General features: G+C 44.7%; 1 protein-coding gene across 1 annotated transcript in view; it reads right to left on the bottom strand.

The window, feature by feature from the left end:
• Nucleotides 1-20,808, bottom strand: part of NDFIP1 (Nedd4 family interacting protein 1) — a 126,502-nt gene that overhangs the window by 59,515 nt on the left and 46,179 nt on the right. Inside the window, exon 2 of the mRNA XM_066272818.1 lies at nucleotides 16,861-17,036. Within this exon, the coding sequence (XP_066128915.1) occupies nucleotides 16,861-16,896 (36 nt within the window). The 5' untranslated portion in view covers nucleotides 16,897-17,036. The remainder of the gene's footprint in view (nucleotides 1-16,860; nucleotides 17,037-20,808) is intronic.

The raw sequence follows: 20,808 nt of genomic DNA, 5'->3' as shown, positions 1-20,808 counted from the left end.
GCGGCGTGCAGAAGTCCCGGGTTCGATTCCCGGCCAGGGCACACAGGAGAAGCACCCATCTGCTTCTCCACCCCTCCCCCTCTCCTTCCTCTCTGTCTCTCTCTTCCCTTCCCACAGCCAAGGCTCCATTGGAGCAAAGTTGGCCCAGGCACTGAGGATGGCTCCATGGCCTCTGCCTCAGGCGCTAGAATGGCTCTGGTTGCAACAGAGCAACGCCCCAGATGGGCAGAGCATCGCCCCCTGGTGGGCGTGCCGGGTGGATCCCGGTCTGGCGCATGTGGGAGTCTGTCTGACTGCCTCCCCGTTTCCAACTTCAGAAAAATACAAAAAAAAAAAAAAAAAAAGAATAGCTACTACAAGAATAGAGCCAGATATTAAAAAAATAATAGGCGATGCAAAGCGCCTCAATACGTCACATTAGTTTTTTTAATTTGTTGTACTAAATTACTTACATTTATTCATAAACAAATTACATAATAAAATTTTGTTTACTTAAACAAATCATTTTTGTATTTAACAGTTTTTAATTTTAATATTTTGTCCGGCCCGTGAAAAATGTTTTCTTTCGAATCTGGCCCTGGGGGCAAAAACTGTTGGCCACGACTGACCTAGCATGTGGTCTATCCTGGAGAATCTTCAGATCCATTACAGAAGCATGTATATTTTGCTATAACTGGGTAGAATGTTCTATAGGTATATGTTAGGTTTAATTGACTTATAGTATAATTCAAGCCTTCTATTTTCTTGTCGATCTTGTGCCTAGTTCTAGCCATTATTGAAAGTGGATTAGCCTTGGCTGGTTGACTCAGCAGAAGAGCATCAGCCCAGCATGTGGAAGTCCCAGGTTCGAGTTCCGGTCAGGGCACAATGGAGAAACAAGCATCTCCTTCTCCAGCCCTCCCCTCCCTCTCTCTTATCCTCCTGCAGCCATGGCTCGAATAAGCAAGTTGGCCCCTGTCGCTGAGGATGACTCCATGGCCTTACCTCAGGCTCTAAAACAGTTCTGTTGCCTGGGTTGCCAGGTGGATTCCAACTGGGGCACATGCAGGAGTCTGTTTCTCCTGCCTCTCGCTTGATAAAAATAAATAAAAGTGGATTGAGTAGATTGTCAAAATCTTCAATTATTATTGTTGAATTGTCTGTTTCTCCCTTCAATTGGGTCAGTTTTGCTTCATATATTTTAATGCTCTGTTGTTAGGTACATGTATGTTTATAGTATTTACTTATTTTATATATTGTCTTGATCCAAATATCATTTACGTGGTTACAGGATAGCAAGAAATCAGATTAGAAGTAGATGAGAAAGAAAAAGCAAAACAAGAGCAACACTTGAGCCCTGGCCGGTTGGCTCAGTGGTAGAACGTCGGCCTGGAGTGCAGAAGTCCCGGGTTCGATTCCCAGCCAGGGCACACAGGAGAGGCGCCCATCTGCTTCTCCACCCCTCCCCCTCTCCTTCCTCTCTGTCTCTCTCTTCCCCTCCCACAGCTAAGGCTCCATTGGAGCAAAGATGGCCCGGGCGCTGGGGATGGCTCTGTGGCCTCTGCCTCAGGCGCTAGAGTGGCTCTGGTCACAACACAGCGACGCCCCGGAGGGGCAGAGCATCGCCCCCTGGTGGGCAGAGCATCACCCCTGGTGGGCGTGCCGGTGGATCCCGGTCGGGCGCATGCGGGAGTCTGTCTGACTGTCTCTCCCCGTTTCCAGCTTCAGAAAAATACAAAAAAAAAAAAAAAAGAGCAACACTTGAAACACGACTTTCCCTTCTTGTCCTCTTTTGTCTCCAAGTGAACAGAGCCTGGCACACAGTAGATCCTTGTAGGATTGAAATAACATCGGGAATGAGGTTAACTCCAAAATGGAGTTCTACATGTTACAAGTGCCCCATAAATTCGATGTACAATTAAAGTGGGGACCTGATTGGTTATACAGTTGATAGTAACCCTGAGCTAAATAAAACAGGAGAAGATAGCTAAACCAATGAAGACATTTCTTTCAAGGATCCTCACTAACATTTAATTACAAAGATGCTACACTGAACCTTATGTCCTAAGCAGGATATATGCTTTAAGGTTTGGGGACCTCCAAGCCAAGAGTGATGCTACAGCTGGTCCATGTATTGACTGCTGCATTTGACTGTGCAATTGTGAGCTGGCGTACTCCAGGGAGAGTCATCCCATTACAGTCCCTACAAATGACACCCCACCCCACATGTTGTCAGTATGCAGCCTGTGCAACTATAGGAGGTGACCCTATAAAATCTTCAAGTGGTTCCTCCCCTGACGAATCACTCACAATATATACTGCTCACAAAAATTAGGGGATATTTTATAGCTTCATATTCATTTAAAAATATCCCCCAATCTTTGTGAGCAGTATATTTAGGAGTGTTGTGGGTGGCAAAGGAATGAGGAACAGCTACGTGTCCACCAGGAAATCAAGTGTCTGATCCTCATCTTTGGACATAATGAATGTACCAATTGAGATGACTGAGTGTCTTGGAAAAAACAAGGTGAGTAGGGAAAGGTCTTACCTCTCAAATCCTCAAGGCTGAACGGTGCGGTAAGAAAAGGGTTTCTCACATTTCCCAGGATAGTTTTCTGACGCTGTTTAGGGAGTCTCAGAAGAAACACAATTACACAAGGGCAAGACTAAAGTGGGGAGCTCTGCGCAGCAGTGGGGTGCCAAGGGAGAAACAATGTGCGCTAATTATGACACAGAAGAGAGACAACCTGCCCGGGGACCCTGCTGGAAGAAGCTGATGTTGGCTTCAATTCCAAAGCAGCTTGAGGGCGTGAAGGCTGGTTCCTGTAGGTCTTCGGGGAACTGGTGGGGTGACTAAGAGCAAACAAGCCTTGGGCAACTTATAGAGAGAATCTCCAGTTCCAAGTGCTGCAAGAGGACCAGGAAATAAATAATACCTTCGTTTTTAAGCAGAAATCCTGGCCAAATTATTCAAGAACTCCTCTCTAACATCATCCGGTGTGGCGCTTTCCCTCAGCATGTCAGCAACTGAAGCGCACATAGATGGGAAGATGTGCCCGCTTCTCTGCCACATTCCTCCCCTGGAGTCTGCCAGCTGTGTATAATTGGGGAGTGATGCCAGGTGGGATGGTGCCCCAGGAACAAAGCCTTTCCAGAGCCGAGTGTGATAAAGAAGGTCACAAAAACACAGATTTCCATTTTAAATAGTATAATAGGCCACCTCCTAAGTGGCTGAATGGAAGTTGATCTGGGCTCTGAAACACCAAATATCTTCTCTTGACTTGTCTTTCCATTTCCTGTTAAGCCAGTGTCATTCCATAAGCAATCTTGGTCAATATACTAGTCTGCCAAATACCCAGAACACTATTTTAAATTCCCACTGATGTTTTTCACCATAAAATGCTTTCAGGCACATTTGTTATTGTTCACTGCCTTAACAAAGATACTTTGATATGACTGGCCCCAAGAACAGGACTTGAATAACTCACGTGTATTGAGTACTTACTTTATGCCAGGGACTGTGCCAAGCAATTTACACTTACCATCTTTATTATCACTTGCAATCAACATATGAAGTCGAATCTATTTCTATCTCTATTCTATGGATGAGGAGACAAGTCACATGGAGGCTAATTATCTTGCCTGTGTCCTTATCTCATAGAAAATTAGGGCTACAAGGGCTTTAGAAATCATTTGATGATTATTCACCTTATAGATAAGGAAGCTGAACTCAGAGGGGTTAAGTCACATGCCCGTGATCACACAGCCAGGAAGAAGCAGAGCTGATATTTAACACAAGGTTCATTTCATCCTTGAACAGTATAATTCACCACTTTGAGTTATACACACACCACCCTGACCTTCTGGTCTCTGAGTCTGTGGTTCAGTTGTTTATGATTTGAGGATGTACTATCCCCAAGTCACGGCCATCATACAACCAAACTATGATTCGAAGGGGGGCGGGCGCATCCTGCTCTCTCTGAATCACTGATGATGACAGCAACCTCCATGACTCAGAACACGCAGAAGCTCTCTGGCCCTTACAACTTTCCCCACAGGAAACCTGCCAGGTGCCTGGTTACCTTTTGAGTTTTTCGTGGGTGGCAGAGAACACATGTAAAAATAGATCTGTCCCCAGCTCCCCCAGAAGAGGTTTGCAGCCTAAAAATGTCACTCCCTTCTCCATTCCAAACACAGCCATCACTTCCTGGAGTGAAGCCCTTTCTTCCCAACTCAGCAGCTGCCTAAAAAGAAGTCTTCCTCCCACCTGGAGACTAGACTTCTTTCTTGGGAAAGCAAGAGAAGTATCTCATGAGGGCAGAAAAGAAAAACCTTTCTTATGAACTTTGGCAAAAATTGCTCTTCTAAAGTCAACTGACTTCAAGGAAGAACATGTAGGTCTCTGACCTAGTCTCTTACCTCCTGAAGATTAACTATATGGACAATGTATGTAAAAGGGCTTTGTAAATTGCAAATATCAGGAACTATCACGAGCCTCTGCACGTGTTCCTGCATCTCCAAGATAGCAGCGAGCAGAGAGATGACTTTTCTTGTGATATCTCCGGTAACACAGATTTTCCAGCCACAGAAACCCAGAGAATTTTCCTGGCCTGGGCTTTCCATGGGCAACTCCTTGTGTGCTGAGATAAGATTAGGACCACTGCAAAAAAGCAGTTCTGAAGCTGGGCTCATGCTGGCTAAAATGGAATGCAGACGTTAGAATGAGTCAGAGTGAGTTTCAATCAGCCAACAAATTGAGAAGACAGGGAGAGAGCCTTTGTCAGGCATGGGAGGACCTCCAACCAAGTCTCTGCCACTGCGTTAAGGTGGAGTTGTTCTCAACATGAAGACAGGTTTCCTGGTTTCCTGCCAGGGGCATGTGATGCTTGAGCTCCATGGAACACTTCATCACGTTAGAGGTGTTTCCAGTTATTTTATTTTATTTCTGCATTCGTTCATTCATTAAATAGATATTTAATTCTTATTCCATGGGCAGACTTACTCTGTTTAAAAGAATTCCTCCTCTGTTTTCTGCCCACATATAAAGCCTACACTCTGTGAGTATAGCTTGAAGGTAAACAGGTTTTGTTTAAATAACAAGAAGCAAAGATGAGCCTCTTTCTACTGCATCCACTCCCTGCCACAGTCCTTGACCTTCACCATGAACTAGAGGGCACTTCTGGGATATTTCCTATTCCTGGGAACCACTGTGCTCCTGGAAAGCACTGTTTTCACAATGCCATTGTATTCTCTTTACAATATTATTACGGTACTTATTGGGCACTCTACTGCCTAGCTCCATGAGCGATTCTGAGGGAATATAAAAGCAATAGCGGCCCTGGCCGGTTGGCTCAGCGGTAGAGCGTCGGCCTAGCGTGCGGAGGACCCGGGTTCGATTCCCGGCCAGGGCACACAGGAGAGGCGCCCATTTGCTTCTCCACCCCTCCGCCGTGCTTTCCTCTCTGTCTCTCTCTTCCCCTCCCACAGCCAAGGCTCCATTGGAGCAAAGATGGCCCAGGCGCTGGGGATGGCTCTGTGGCCTCTGCCCCAGGCGCTAGAGTGGCTCTGGTCGCAACATGGCGACGCCCCGGAGGGGCAGAGCATCGCCCCCTGGAGGGCAGAGCCTCGCCCCTGGTGGGCATGCCGGGTGGATCCCGGTCGGGCGCATGCGGGAGTCTGTCTGACTGTCTCTCCCTGTTTCCAGCTTCAGAAAAATGAAAAAAAAAAAAAAAAAAAAAAAAAGCAATAACAATAACAATAACACAAGCACACGTCATTAAGAAGAACAAGAACTGCAGGATGTGCCTGCCTGGGTTTTAGGTACTTACAATAACAGTGTCAAGTGAGGGGGAATATGTGAAATAGTCAAAGCCCAAAGACAGGAAACATGCATATGAATCACCCTATCTATCAGTGCCCAGGAAAGACAGCAATAATCGATCACAGCACTCCCACCGAGAGCAGATGCTCCTAAGAACCCTTCTCAATATAATGCTCTGAGCATTCACTGTTAGTTGTCTAGAGTTGGCAGGTAAAACACAATCCAACCATTTCTTCTTTCCAACCAAGTTCAACAGTTCAGAAAAGGAAGAATTGCCCATTTGCACTAGAGGAGTTGGGAAAGATGCCACAGGGGAGGGTAATTTTAGTGGCATCCAGAAGGATCAATCAAATTTAGGTAGAGCTGGTAACTAGAGAAGAGGAGAGAAGAAGAATAATAGTATTAGCTATAATGAAGCTTTTTCATTTTTAAAACAGGTAGTCAAATCTACCTACTTTATTTTCTCTGTACCTATTTTCTCTCTTTTTTAAATGACTTCTTGGCTTTCATTTAAGGAGGTCTCCCTCATCCCCAAGATCTTTTTTTTTTTTTTTTTTTTTTTTTTTTTGCATTTTTCTGAAGCTGGAAACAGGGAGAGACAGTCAGACAGACTCCCGCATGCGCCCGACCGGGATCCACCCAGCATGCCCACCAGGGGGCGACGCTCTGCCCACCAGGGGGCGATGCTCTGCCCCTCCGGGGCTTCGCCATGTTGCCACCAGAGCCACTCTAGCGCCTGAGGCAGAGGCCACAGAGCCATCCCCAGCGCCTGGGCCATCTTTGCTCCAATGGAGCCTTAGCTGTGGGAGGGGAAGAGAGAGACAGAGAGGAAGGCGCGGCAGAGGGGTGGAGAAGCAAATGGGCACTTCTCCTGTGTGCCCTGGCCGGGAATCGAACCCCGGTCCTCCACACGCTAGCCCGACGCATCCCCAAGATCTTAAAAAAACACTCGCCTATAATTTCTACTAATATATATATATATATATTTTGTATTTTTCCAAAGCTAGAAACGGGGAGAGGCAGACAGACTCCCACATGCGCCGGACAGGGATCCACCCGGCACGCCCACCAGGGGGGCGACGCTCTGCCCACCAGGGGGCAATGCTCTGCCCCTCCGGGGGGTCGCTCTGCCACGACCAGAGCCACTCTAGCGCCTGGGGCAGAGGCCAAGGAGCCATCCCCAGCGCCCCGGCCATCTTTGCTCCAATGGAGCCTTGGCTGCGGGAGGCGGAGAGACAGAGAGGAAGGAGAGGGGGAGGGGTGGAGAAGCAGATGGGCACTTCTCCTGTGTGCCCTGGCTGGGAATCGAACCTGGGACTTCTGCACACCAGGCCGACGCTCTACCACTGAGCCAACCAGCCAGGGCTCTACTAATATTTTTATAGTTATCTTTTATACATGAATATATTTGATCAAGTTACAATTTATTTGGGGGTAAAAAATATGTCAGGAGTCCAGTTTCTTCTTGTTTTAATTGGCTAGCTAGATCTCATACCATTCGTTGAATAATCATTTACAACGTCTCCTTTATGAGGTACAAAAATCTTCATATATGCTTGCGCTTATTTCTAGATCGCTTATTCTTCTTTATTCCTCCATTCATATGTATTTACTGGGAGTCCTATCTATCTATCTATCTATCTATCTATCTAGAGAGACAAGAACATCTAGCTATTTCTGTATGTGCCCTGACAAGGGAATCGAACAGGCAACCTCTGCACTCCAGGATGATGCTCCAGTGGAGCTATCAGGCCAGGGCTTAATTTTTTTTAAGTGTTTTTTTATTTATTCTTTTTAGAGAGGAGGGGGAGAGAGAGAGAGAGAGAGAGAGAGAGAGAGAGAGAGAGAGAGAGAGAAGGGGGAGGAGCAGGAAGCATCAACTCCCATATGTGCCTTGACCAGGCAAGCCAGGGTTTTGAACCGGCAACTTCAGTGTTTCCAGGTTGACGCTTTATCCACTGCGCCGCCACAGGTCAGGCCTTTTTTTTTTTTTAAAGAGACAGAAAGAGGAAGTGAGAAAGAGAGGAGAGGGAAGGAAAGCATTCATTTGTTGTTCCACTTAGTAATGCATTCATTGGTTACTTCCTGTGTGTGCCCTGACTGAGGATGGAACTTGCAACCTTATTTATCTCTTTGGGATGACGCTTTTAACTGACTGAGCTAACCAACCATGGAAGGGAGTCCTTTTTAGAAAACTCAGTTCACAAAAATCTCAACATACAAATTAGATAAACTAAAAAGATTGCATTCTTTATGCTGCAGATAGCAAGCTGCCCTAATAATCCCTGAAGTGAATCAATTTTTTGAAAAGCTTACATTTATACATATCTTTTTAAATACAGCTTTTTAGCATTTAATTCCCATGCCACGTAATTCATTGATTTAAAATGTACAATTCAGTACTTTTTCATATATTTGCAATGTATAACTTTCACTACAATTTTAGGAGATCTGCATCACTCCTAAAAGAAACCCCAAATTTATTAGCAGTCACTTCCCATTTCCTCCCAACACCATCCAGCCTGAGGCAACCGCTAATCTACTTTTTGTCTGTATAGATTTGCCTATTCTGGACATTTCATATAAATGAAATCATATAGTACATGGCCTTTTGTTTCTGGCTTCTTTCACTTAGCATAATCTTTTCAGTTCATCCATAATTTAACGTGCATCTGTACTTCTTTATTTTTTAAAATTGAGGTAAGATTCATGTAACATGCAATTAACAATTTAAATGTGTAGAATTCGGTGGCATTTAGTACTTTCATTATGTTGCGCAACCTTTACCTCTATCTAGTTCTAAAACATTTTCACCTCCCCAAAAGTACCCATTAAGCCATCACTCTCTATTTTCCCCTCAACCTGGGTCCCTGGCAACCACTAATCAATGCTGTGTCTCTGTGGATTTGCCTGTTCTGAACATTTCACAGAATCATAAACCATGTGACCGTGACCTCTTGTGTCTGGCTTCTTTCACTTAAGCATAATGTTTTTGAAGTTCATTCATGTATCCATACTTTATTTCTTTTTATTGTTGAATAGTCTGTGGTATGGATATACCACACTGTGTATATCCATTCTTCAGTTGATTGAAAGTTTAGTCATTTCAAATTTCTGGCCATTATGAATAACGCTGCTATAAACATTCATGTACACATTTTGCACCAGTCCTATGGCCCATCTTTTTTAGAATGACTACAGTTTATTTGCTCATAGCCTTGTTTCTTTAAAGCCAAATGTCATTTTATTGTAAAGGCCTTAATCCTATCAATCTATGCTAATTTGAACTACTACTAAATAGAGTCAAATAAGAAATGAAAAAATTAATTAAGAAAAACTGCAGTGGCCCTGGCCGGTTGGCTCAGCGGTAGAGCGTCAGCCTGGCGTGCAGAAGTCCCGGGTTCGATTCCCGACCAGGGCACACAGGAGAAGCGCCCATCTGCTTCTCCACCCCTCCCCCTCTTCTTCCTCTCTGTCTCTCTCTTCCCCTCCCGCAGCTGAGGCTCCATTGGAGCAAAGATGGCCCGGGCGCTGGGGATGGCTCCGTGGCCTCTGCCCCAGGTGCTAGAATGGCTCTGGATTCAACAGAGTGACGCCCCAGAGGGGCAGAACATCGCCCCCTGGTGGGCGTGCCGGGTGGATCCCGGTCGGGCGCATGCGGGAGTCTGTCTGACTGCCTCCTGGTTTCCAGCTTCGGAAAAATGGAGAAAAAAAAAAGAAAAAGAAAAACTGCAGTGTGGCGAAGGTCGTGAGTAGGTAGGTATTCAAAAGGATCCAGTGATATTGGCTGAGGTGGTGGTAAAGTCTAATGTTTTCCAAAGTCTAATTACGCTTTTTAAGTTCTTTTCTTTGCAAGAATAGGGTCCTAATCATTTCACCCACTTGTTTATGGCCTAGAGTTTCCATTTTTACACTAGCTTATGTAAGATATTTTTCCCCACTGAGAAGGAATGAAGGGGCCAGAGCCACCAACTGTGGAATAACAAAAGGCTTTATTGAGTACAGCGCATCTCGCCTGGCAAGGTTCCCTGGCCCTGAAAAAAGAAAGATGGAGGAGATGGAGGCCAGGGAAGTCGCAAGGATGACACCACATGGAGATATTTAAAGGGTCCCTCTAGGGAAGTCAAGCTAATATGACATGGTGAAATCTCACTGGCTGACAGACGGTCACTTTTTTCCAAAGGTTTCCTGCGAAGCTTCTTTTGGCGCACTTGGTTGTGGGTGGCCTAGCCAAAGTTCGTGGGTCTGGGTTCCCCACATGACCATCCCCCATTATTCACCGACCTTACAGCTTAAACATATAATAGGTTTTGCCTATTAATCCTGCCATTAGCCTGACCAGGTGGTGGCGCAGTGGATAGAGCATCGGACTGGGATGTGGAAGACCCAGGTTCAAGATCCCGAGGTCACCAGCTTGAGCACAGGCTCATCTGGTTTGAGCCAAAAGCCCACCAGCGTGAACCCAAGGTCGCTGGCTCCAGCAAGGGGTTACTCAGTCTGCTGAAGGCCCGCAGTCAAGGCACATATGAGAAAGCAATCAATGAACAACTAAGGTGTTGCAACGCGCAATGAAAAATTAATGATTGATGCTTCTCATCTCTCTCCGTTCCTGTCTGTCTGTCCCTGTCTATTTTTTTTTCTTTTCTTTTTCTTTTTTTTTTTTGTATTTTTCTGAAGCTGGGAACAGGGAGAGACAGTCAGACAGACTCCCGCATGCACCCGACCGGGATCCACCCAGCATGCCCACCAGGGGGCGACGCTCTGCCCACCAGGGGGCGATGCTCTGCCCCTCTGGGGCGTGGCTCTATTGCGACCAGAGCCACTCTAGCACCTGGGGCAGAGGCCAAGGAGCCATCCCCAGGGCCCGGGCCATCTTTGCTCCAACGGAGCCTCGGCTGTGGGAGGGGAAGAGAGAGACAGAGAGGAAGGAGAGGGGGAGGGGTGGAGAAGCAGATGGGCGTTTCTCCTGTGTGCCCTGGCCGGGAATCGAACCCGGGACTTCTGCACGCCAGGCTGACGCTCTACCACTGAGCCAACCGGCCAGGGCCTGTCTGTCCCTGTCTATCCCTCTCTCTGACTCACTCTCTGTCTCTGTAAAAAACAATAACAACAACAACAACAACAAAAAACCAACTAAGCCTTGGGGGGGGGGGGGAATCCTGCCATTAACCGGATTGCCACAGACAAGTATCAGTGAAAGAAATCAAAAAAGCAAAACAAAGACATAGTTTTTTAACAGACCCAGCTCCTTCACTAGACTCTCAGTTTATTTATTTTTTTAATTTTCATTGCATTTATTGGGGTGACATTAGTTAATAAAATTATATAGGTTTCACCTGGCCTGTGGTGGTGCAGTGCATGGAGCATCACCCTGGAATGCCGAGGTCACCAGTTCAAAACCCTGGGCTTGCCTGGTCAAAGCATATACAACAAGCAACCAATGAACAACTAAAGTGGAACAACTATGAGTTGATACTTCTCATTCCTCTTCCCCCACCCCATCCTTCTCTGTAAAATCAATACATAAAATCTTAAAGTAAATAAATAAATAAAATTATATAGGTTTCAAGTATACAATTCTCTAATATATCATGTGTATGTTGTATTGTATGTTCACCACCTCAAGTCAAGTCTTGTTCTTTCACCATTTATCCCCTCTTTACCTTCTTCTACCTCCCCCACCAGACTGTAAGTTCTTGAGAACAAGGATTGGATCTTGTTTGTGGTAAGCAGACTATACATGTAGTGTATTTGTTAAATTAAAAAAAAAAAAATCTAGCCATTGCCCCATCCACTCCCTCCCATCCCGTTGTTTATGTTTCCCCACAGACACCAGCCTCACCAGTTCTAAGGGCAAGACGGGTAGATTCTCAATTACACCTATCCGAGGCAGGTGTAATTGAAAGGTTGTCTTTAGTGTTTTGGAGACAGGAGTGGGTAGCATCAACAACAGAAAATCACATGATCCCAATCAGTCATGTCCTTCATCTGCTATTTGTGAAAGAGAAGTAATTTCTTCATAGTTTGGAGTTTATACCAGAAAACAAAAACAAAGAGTTTAAATACTAAATCAAATTGACCTGACCAATCCCCAGAGGTGGTGAGGGGGGTGAACAGACGCAGCACCGTAAACTCCTCCCTCTCCTCCCCAAGCACCCTGACCCCTTAGTGTCATATCACTGCAGCTCTGGGTGAAGCAGAGTATGCCAACAGTTTGCAGCTGCTATTTGGGGGGGAGGGGGCAGAGACAGAGAGAGTCAGAGAGAGGGACAGATAGGGACAGGCAGACAGAAGGGAGAGAGATGAGAAACATCAATTCTTTGTTGCAGTTCCTTAGTTGTTCATTGATTGATTTCTCATATGTGCCTTGACCGGGGCGCTACAGCAGACCGAGTGACCCTTTGCTTGAGCCAGTGACCTTGGGCTCAAGCTGGTGAGCCCTGCTCAAACCAGATGAGCCCGCACTCAAGCTGGCGACCTCAGGGTTTCGAACCTGGGTCCTCCGCATCCCAGTCCGGCGCTCTACCCACTGTGCCGCCTGGTCAGGCTGCTGCTGCTATTTTAAGCACAGAGTCTGGTTAGTGGATGCTGGCAGCAGACACCGGGCTGTGTGCTGGAAGCACCTTCACGGACCACACAGTCGTGTACATAGTAATTCCCAGACCTACCGAAGACAAACTACAGGAAGCTCCAAAAAAACCCTCTTGGGGAAAAGGCTTCTTTGCTCCTTGTTGAACCTTGGCAGACAGGCCAGGCCACAGGCAACCTGAAAAATCTCATGGAAGACTCAGCCTTGACAAGACAGCAGTGGTTTTGAATGGGCAAGTGGCTGGCTCCTTTCATACTTTGGACCCGGTAATCAATTCAACTGTCTCCTCCTCAGAGGGAGCTGCCCTGGCGCTTCACCAAGCCCCCGAGACCCAAAAGATGAAATTGCTGTCAATCTCAGCCAGCCCAGAGCCTTAGTCTTGCCTCCCTCTTAGTCACAGAGGCTCTGCAAGGGTGAGGGGCGACAAGGCCACCATCTGCAAGGATGGTTGTGGTCCTTTTCATTAGTTGGCACTCAGTTTTTCTCTGGTGTTAGCTCTTATGTGGGTTTTTTCTCCCTGTCCCAGAACACACACAGCAGTCTCGAGTTCATTGTTAATTTCATGCACCATCAGCTCTCCTGTTCTCTCATGTTTCCATTAGACCTTGTTTCCCCTCTGGGGTGTGGGAACACTGTGGGGAGCACATTGTGATGTGCTGGCATGCTGGACGGCAGGGGAGGCCACAAGGAACTTGGGGAGAACTTGTCTCTTGGCGACACCCACCCGCATGAAACTTGCTCCCCGACTCCCCACCTGCACGCCCAGGGCAGCCATGGCTCACCAATCACAGCTAAGCCTGGAAATGGCCTCTGGGTTCCTTTCAACAGCACTCCAGGCAGCTGCCACCAACTGAACTTAATGGGCACTATTTGGCAGTCCTGCTTGATTTGGTACAATAATTGAAAAAAGAAAAAAGAAATCTGTCCCCCGAACTGGATTCAGTTTGACACTGTTGCTCAGATTGCATTCCCTGTACATATAGTACCATTTTATGAATTTTCCCAACATCTGAAGTCTGTAAGGTGAGACTGTAATTGTTCCTTTCAAGATCTCTGAAAATATTTTTTAAAAATAAGTCTTGCCTTGGCCAGATAGCTCCATTGGCTAGAGCATTGGCAGGAAGGGCAGAGGTTGCCAGTTCGATTTTCAGTCAGGGCACATACAGGAACGGATTGATGTTCCTCTCTCTCTCTCTCTCTCTCTCTCTCTCTCTCTCTCTCTGCCTCTCCGGCTAAAATGGGTAAATAAAAATTTTAACAAATAGTAAGTCTTGACGTTTTTTAAGCATGGTGAAGGACAGAGGAGAAGACATTTAATGACTCATGTTCTCATTGCCCAGATCACTCCTGTTAATATTAGATAATAATTGTGATATTAAGTCTAACAGTCACTACAGTTAGTGAGCCCAGTGAAGCAGCCATGCCTTCCTATCACCCAGGTGCCTTTGGAGTAGGCACCTCTTAATATGTATCTATATTTTAAAATGCAGGTAAGTGCCTGACCTGTGGGGGCGCAGTTGATAAAGTGTCGACCTGGAAATGCTGAGGTCGCCAGTTCAAAACCCTGGGCTTGCCTGGTCAAGGCACATATGGGAGTGAGTTGATGCTTCCTGCTCCTCCCTCCTCCTTCTCTCTCTCTCTCTCTCTCTCATTCTCTCTCCTCTCTAAAAATTAATTTAAAAAAATTAAAATAAATAAATAAAATGCAGGTAAAAGTCTTGAAATGTTAAACTAACAAGTGGTAACTTCTGTTCCTGCCCCTCCTAAAGGTAACAATAATTAATTAGTAATAGTTTGTTATGGGTCCTTTCAGAAAAGTATATATTGATATACGTATATATATTTACACATTTATACATATATATGTGTGTGTGTATGTAAATACATATATTCTCTTTAAAGTTACCAACAAAATAGGGAGAGGGATTGTGCTCTATATTATGTTACACACCTTGCTTTTTCCTTACTAAATAATACATCTTGGCTTCCCTTCCTGATCCACCTATTCACTTTATCCACACATGGTTTTCTAACACATGCATGTGTCATAATTTATGTAACCGGTACCCTATTAATGGCAAAACGTCCTTTAAAGACTTCAGTGTACACCTTGATGTGCTATTCACCCATAAGAGAGGAGGGACCCCTAGTTCATTCATTCATTCAAAATCCAGCAGCTGCAAAGATTAGTCTTCTAGGTCCACAACATCTGGAAAATACAAGTACAAAGCAAGCATCTGCAGAGCTGGGGGCAGGATGTGGAACAAAAAGTCATTTTCAATGCACCAGAATGGAGATCACTCGCAATGATCACAAGCAGGAAACACTGACAGTTTGCCAAGACTCAGTCACATGATGGGGCCAGGTGGTATCGCCCTGGGTGATGTCAGCGCAGCATTCCTCCAAATAGAGACTTCAGAGTAACAGTATCTCAGACGGCTTACAGCACTGAAAATGCTTTATTTTGTCATAATGAATATATTCATGACAGCTGCTGAGTCCACTAAATCAGCCATGCTTTCTTATCACCAAGGTGCCTTGGGAGCAGGACCATCTTACAATTTTTAAAAAATTCTCCAGAGAAAGAGACATTTGCTTTGTCCAATTCTAATTCTTCCAGGGAATTAGGGTAATCAGGTCAGGCAAAATTAAAACTAGTCTCATTTAACCGCTTGTTTTGTTTTAAAGATTTTTTATTTGTTCATTTTATAGAAAGGAGAGAGGAAGAAGGAGGAGGGGAGGAGCAGAAAGCATCAACTCCCACATGTGCCTTGATCGGGCAAGCTGGGGCCCCGAACCAGCAACCTCAGCACTCCAGGTCGACGCTCCATCCACTGAACCACAACAACTAAGGCTGTTTGTTTGTTTTTCATTTTTATTTATTGATTTTTAGAGACAGAGAAAAGGAGAGCGATGGAAACAGAGTGAGCAAAATATAGATTCACTGTTCCGCTTATTAATGCCATCATTGGTTCATTCTTGTATGTGTCTTGACTGCAGATCAAACCCATAACCTTAGCGTACTGGGTTGATGCTCTAACCAACTGAGCTACTCAGCCAAGGCTAACCACTTGTTAACTGTGTCCTTACTCATGTCACCTAACCATTCTATAATTTTTTATTTTATTTAATTTATTTTATTTTTTTTTTTATTTATTTTTATTTTTTGTATTTTTCTGAAGCTGGAAACGGGGAGAGACAGTCAGACAGACTCCCGCATGCACCCAACTGGGATCCACCTGGCATGCCCACCAGGGGCGACGCTCTGCCCACCAGGGGGCGATGCTCTGCCCCTCCGGGGGGTCGCTCTGCCGCGACCAGAGCCACTCTAGCACCTGGGGCAGAGGCCAAGGAGCCATCCCCAGCACCTGGGCCATCTTTGCTCCAATGGAGCCTTGGCTGCGGGAGGGGAAGAGAGAGACAGAGAGGAAGGAGGGGGAGGGGGTGGAGAAGCAAATGGGCGCTTCTCCTATGTGCCCTGGCCGGGAATCGAACCCGGGTCCCCCACACACCAGGCTGACGCTTTACCGCTGAGCCAACCGGCCAGGGCCACCTAACCATTCTAAGCCTATAAAATGATGCCAACCCCATATGGTTGTTAGGATAATCAGCTGGGACAATTTACGTCTACAGGAAAACATATGGTATGCTCCCACTTGTGTATTTAAACACGTATCTAATATATTAATCTGCAAACAGAAATGTCTGGGAAGATGTTTACCAAAATGTTAATGTTGATTTTCTCTGGGGGTGGAATTTCTAGAGATTTTATTTTTCTTAGGTGCTTTTACCCCCCCACACACACTTCTTAGGTTCGTTTTGGGGATTTAAAAACATTTTATAATAATTAGGGATAATTTTTAGAAACAGGGTAAAGCAATTTTCAAAATCAAATAATGCACAAAAAGAAAATCATGCATAATAAGTGCTTAGTCAATGGTAGATGTTATTACTGTGAAAAGCTATAATGAAAAGATGGCTTGTTGGATCCCAGCAAGTCACCATTTAACTATAAAGAACCACAAAGCCAAGTCCTTAAGAATATGGGCTTTGGAATTAGACGGTCCTGGGTTTAAATTCCAGCTCTAGCTCTATATCTTTTTCCCCTTTCATTTTAGATGCTACATTGTGAGCAAAACATTCCACCACTTAATAGCCTTGGTGCCTCCATCTGTAAAATAAAATGCTTTTCCCTTCATCTGATTGCCCAAATCTATACAAGCTTCGGATCTTTTGGTGTTTCCAGCTACCCTGAACACAATGAATTCATAGAGTACTTGCGACTTTATCACTCGTTAGGACACTGTATACAATCATAGTACAATAACATACAACATCTGGCAAATACAACTACAAAACATGTCATGGCCAATACAGCTAATTCGCTACACAGTTCTATTCTTCTCCTCTTTACCAACACCAACAGAAGTTTTTATGCAGGGCAGCAATGTGCCCTATTAAAAATACTCACCCCCCACCAGACTTCGTTGTAGTTAGGAGTGGCCATGTGATCCAGTTTGACCAATGAGATGTAAGTAGTGTTCTTATCTATTACAAGGGCTTCCAAGAAGACTGTTCTTTCTTCTCAAAAAAGGAAAGATTCAGCTGACATAATTCTTTGCCCTTGACTCTTGCTCGTGTTCCTGCCTGAAGCAAGGAAATGACATTTAGAGTGTTAGTTAGCCATCTTATCAACTATAAAAGCCACACATTAGTAATGACAGAAAAGCAGAAGAGCCTGACCTGTGGTGGCGCAGTGGATAAAGCGTCAACTTAGAATGCTGAGGTTGCTAGTTTGAAACCCTGGGCTTGCCTGGTCAAGGCACGTATGGGAGTTGATGCTTCCTGCTCCTCCCCACTTTATCTCTCTCTCTCCTCTGTAAAATGAATAACTAAAAATCTAAAAAAAAAAAAAGAAAAAGAAAGAAAAGCAGAAGAAGCCAGGTTCTTGATGACTTCATGGAGGTGCTGTAAAATACTGGACCACACACCCTAGACTTCATGTTACATAAGAAAAATAAAACTTTAGTGGGTTAAGCTGCTGTTGTTAGGATTCAGTTACATGCAGCCAAAGCAATCCCAAGTGAAGACACTACCTTATAGGGTTGCTGTGAGGGTTAAAATAAGATAATGTTTGTCAAGCACTTAGCCCAGTGCTTGAGACACAGGCATGACTTAATACATATTTGTTAATGAGATCCAATTATTTTCCTAGTAATAAAGATTAGGAATTAAAAATCTGTCACAGGCCCTGGCCGGTTGGCTCAGTGGTAGAGTGTCGGCCTGGCGTGCAGGAGTCCCGGGTTCAATTCCCGGCCAGGACACACAGGAGAAGCGCCCATCTGCTTCTCCACCCCTCCCCCTCTCCTTTCTCTCTGTCTCTCTCTTCCCCTCCCACAGCCAAGGCTCCACGGGAGCAAAGTTGGCCCAGGCGCTGAGGATGGCTCTGTGGCCTCTGCCTCAGGTGCTAGAATGGCTCTGATTGTGGCAGAGCGACCCCCCAGAGGGGCAGAGCATTGCCCCCTGGTGGGCATGCTGGGTGGATCCCGGTCGGGCGCATGCGGGAGTCTGTCTGACTGCCTCCCCGTTTCCAACTTCAGAAAAATAAATAAATAAATAAATAAAATAAAAATCTGTCACAGAGCAAGGGCTATAATAGAAAGTTATAAACTTCATTTATTCACTCATTTATAAAATTCTTTATAAACATCTGAGAAATAGGTAGAAGCCTAACAAATGTTTATTGAATGCCTACAATATGCCAGGCACTGTTCTAGATATTGGGAATATAGCAATGAACAAGGTAGTATTTGTGCTCTTATGGTACTTTCATTTTAAGGGTACCCTCCTCTTTTTTTTTTTTTAATTTTTTTTTTAATTTTTAAATTTTTATTTATTTATTCATTTTAGAGAGGAGAGGGAGAGACAGAGAGAGAAAGAGAGAGAGGAGAGACAGAGAGAGAGAGAAGGGGGGAGGAGCTGGAAGCATCAACTCCCATATGTGCCTTGACCAGGCAAGCCCAGGGTTTTGAACCGGTGACCTCAGCATTTCCAGGTCGATGCTTTATCCACTGCGCCACCACAGGTCAGGTGGTACTTTCATTTTAGAAAGAGCAGGAGATGATGAACCATAAGCAAACAGACAAATAAACAAGAAATTGTCATGAAAATAAAAGAGAATGGTGTAATAGAGACACCAGAGCTCCTCGGGTGGGGAATTCGGGAAAGGTCTCTTGGAGGTGGTGACATTGAAGGTAAGACCTTACTCCTAAGAAGGAGCCAACCCTGCATTGGTCTGAGGGAAGAACAGTGTAGGCAGAGGGAAGCTGGTCAAAAGCCCTGAGGTAGGACTGCATTTCATGTTGTGGAGGAATAGTCTTTCTGGAACCACCAAAGGTTTGCATTTGCATTTGCAACCACAGAAAGAAGTGCATATGCAGGGCAAATCCACATTTTATGTGACCTGAGAGTAACACAATTTGAGCATCACTCTTTAAGAAAAACAATACAAAAGTACATATAAAAATAAAGTTTTGAAAAAAAATAAAAAAAATAAAGTTTTGGAAGGGGACTTTGCAAGAGAGAGGCTCTGAAGCTTAGCGTCATAAACATCATAGAAAATTTATTTCTGTCTAGACCCGAGGTGATAAAGAAAAGTAGGCTTGCAATATGAATTACTCAGACTCTGGTAGCCAGAGACTCATTTGAGTGACATGAAGTGAAAAAAGTTGACATTTATGATAAGGATTCAGGACATCTCACAGGACCTAAGGACGAGAATCCAGCCGGGCCAAATATGTATTCCAACCAGAAACTCAATCATCAGCAGGACTGTCCGTGTTTCATCTCTTCCTCTCTAAACCTACACATGTGCTTTGTTCTTCTTCTTTGAAGATCAGCTGCATCTGCTTTTCTGACCCACTGAGCAGAACGCCCTGGCTATCCAGAGCACTCTACTTTACATGATACAGCTCCAGCCATCAGTTCCCAATCCAACTTCCCAAGGAAGCTCTTTGATTGACAGACTTGAGTCAGGTGTCCATCCTTGGGGCAAAAACAAAAAACAAAAAACAAAAAAAAAACCCAGCACCATAGCAACTAGGAGGCCACTCGACCCTGAGATCAGAACAAAGGCAGTCACCCCCAAAAAAGGAATCATTACGAGCCAGGAAACAAACTCAAGAGATGTCTGCTTTGCCTGTGAGTCCCTGACTGCTCAACAGAAACGTAATGTGAGACACAAATGTGAGCCACATGTCACTTAAAATTTTCTAGCAGACACAGTAAATAAGTTCAAAGAAACAGATGAGATTGATTTTAATAATATATTTCACTTTGCCCAATATATACAAAATATGATTAACATGTACTCCATACAAAGATGCATTCTCTTTTATATAAGAAATCTTTGAAATCCTGTGTATGTTTCACACTTACAGCGCATCTCAGATTGGACTAGCCACAGTTCAAGTGCTCAAAAGCCACATGGGCCTACTGGCTACTATAGTGGACACGCAGGTCTAGATTTCTGGGCTGAGATCTGATTGATCTTGTCCTACTCATGTACGTCACAGAGGCCCAAGTCTGCAGTGATCAGACACGACGTTCTCTTGCCTGATGCAATTGCGCATCAGCTCTTGGGTTCAGATAACCATGCAGGATTAATCATCACTGGCTTTCAGAGTGCACACAGCCCAAGCACGTTTGCTGCCAAATTGCAATTACAGAGTTCTTTCTTTGATGGATTCAGAGGTAATGTCTTTGCGCTTCCTTTATTCCAGAAATGAAATTAAAGCCACTTGCTCTCACACACACAAAAGGCCCACAGAAACCTGCAGCTCTATCAGCAAATCATTCAGCCTTGGTAGGAAGGTCATTAGACTGGTTTTATATAGAGCCTATAAAGCATCAGGAAAACAGATAAATGTCAAAATCCTGGTTGCTCAGCTGTACTTCAGGCCAGCCTCCCAGAGGTAATAAATGCACCTCTCCAAAGTGTGTCTGCTTTCTCTGCAATTGCCGCAGCCAGGTAAGTAAGTTCTATAGGGCATACTCCTTTTTCATTCCATGTACATTTCCTCCCAAGTTTTACCCGACACAGATGTATATAGGTCAGATTTGCTCCATCTCACTTTGAAAGCCTGGTTTCTATTCTATCTATAGATTTTTCAGGTGAGTTTTATTGGAAAGATCAGATATGACCGGTTTAGAAGTCTCTTATTTTTCTGTCTGGAGGCAGTGTGTAATGGTTGCCAAATAATTTGATAGTTACTGTACATCAAGCACTTATTATGTGCCAGGCAATGTGCTAAGTGCATACAGACTTTGTGTCATTTAATTTTTGCAACAGTACCATAGGTAAGTACTATTATTAACATGCCCATTTTATAGAGGAGGAAGCTGAGGTTTGAGAAATGCT

This window comes from Saccopteryx bilineata, chromosome 4, assembly GCF_036850765.1.
Source record: "Saccopteryx bilineata isolate mSacBil1 chromosome 4, mSacBil1_pri_phased_curated, whole genome shotgun sequence".
NCBI classification, from domain to species: Eukaryota; Metazoa; Chordata; class Mammalia; order Chiroptera; family Emballonuridae; genus Saccopteryx; species Saccopteryx bilineata.
Note: the sequence above shows the minus strand (reverse complement) of the source record. Positions and strands in the feature narration are given on the sequence as shown.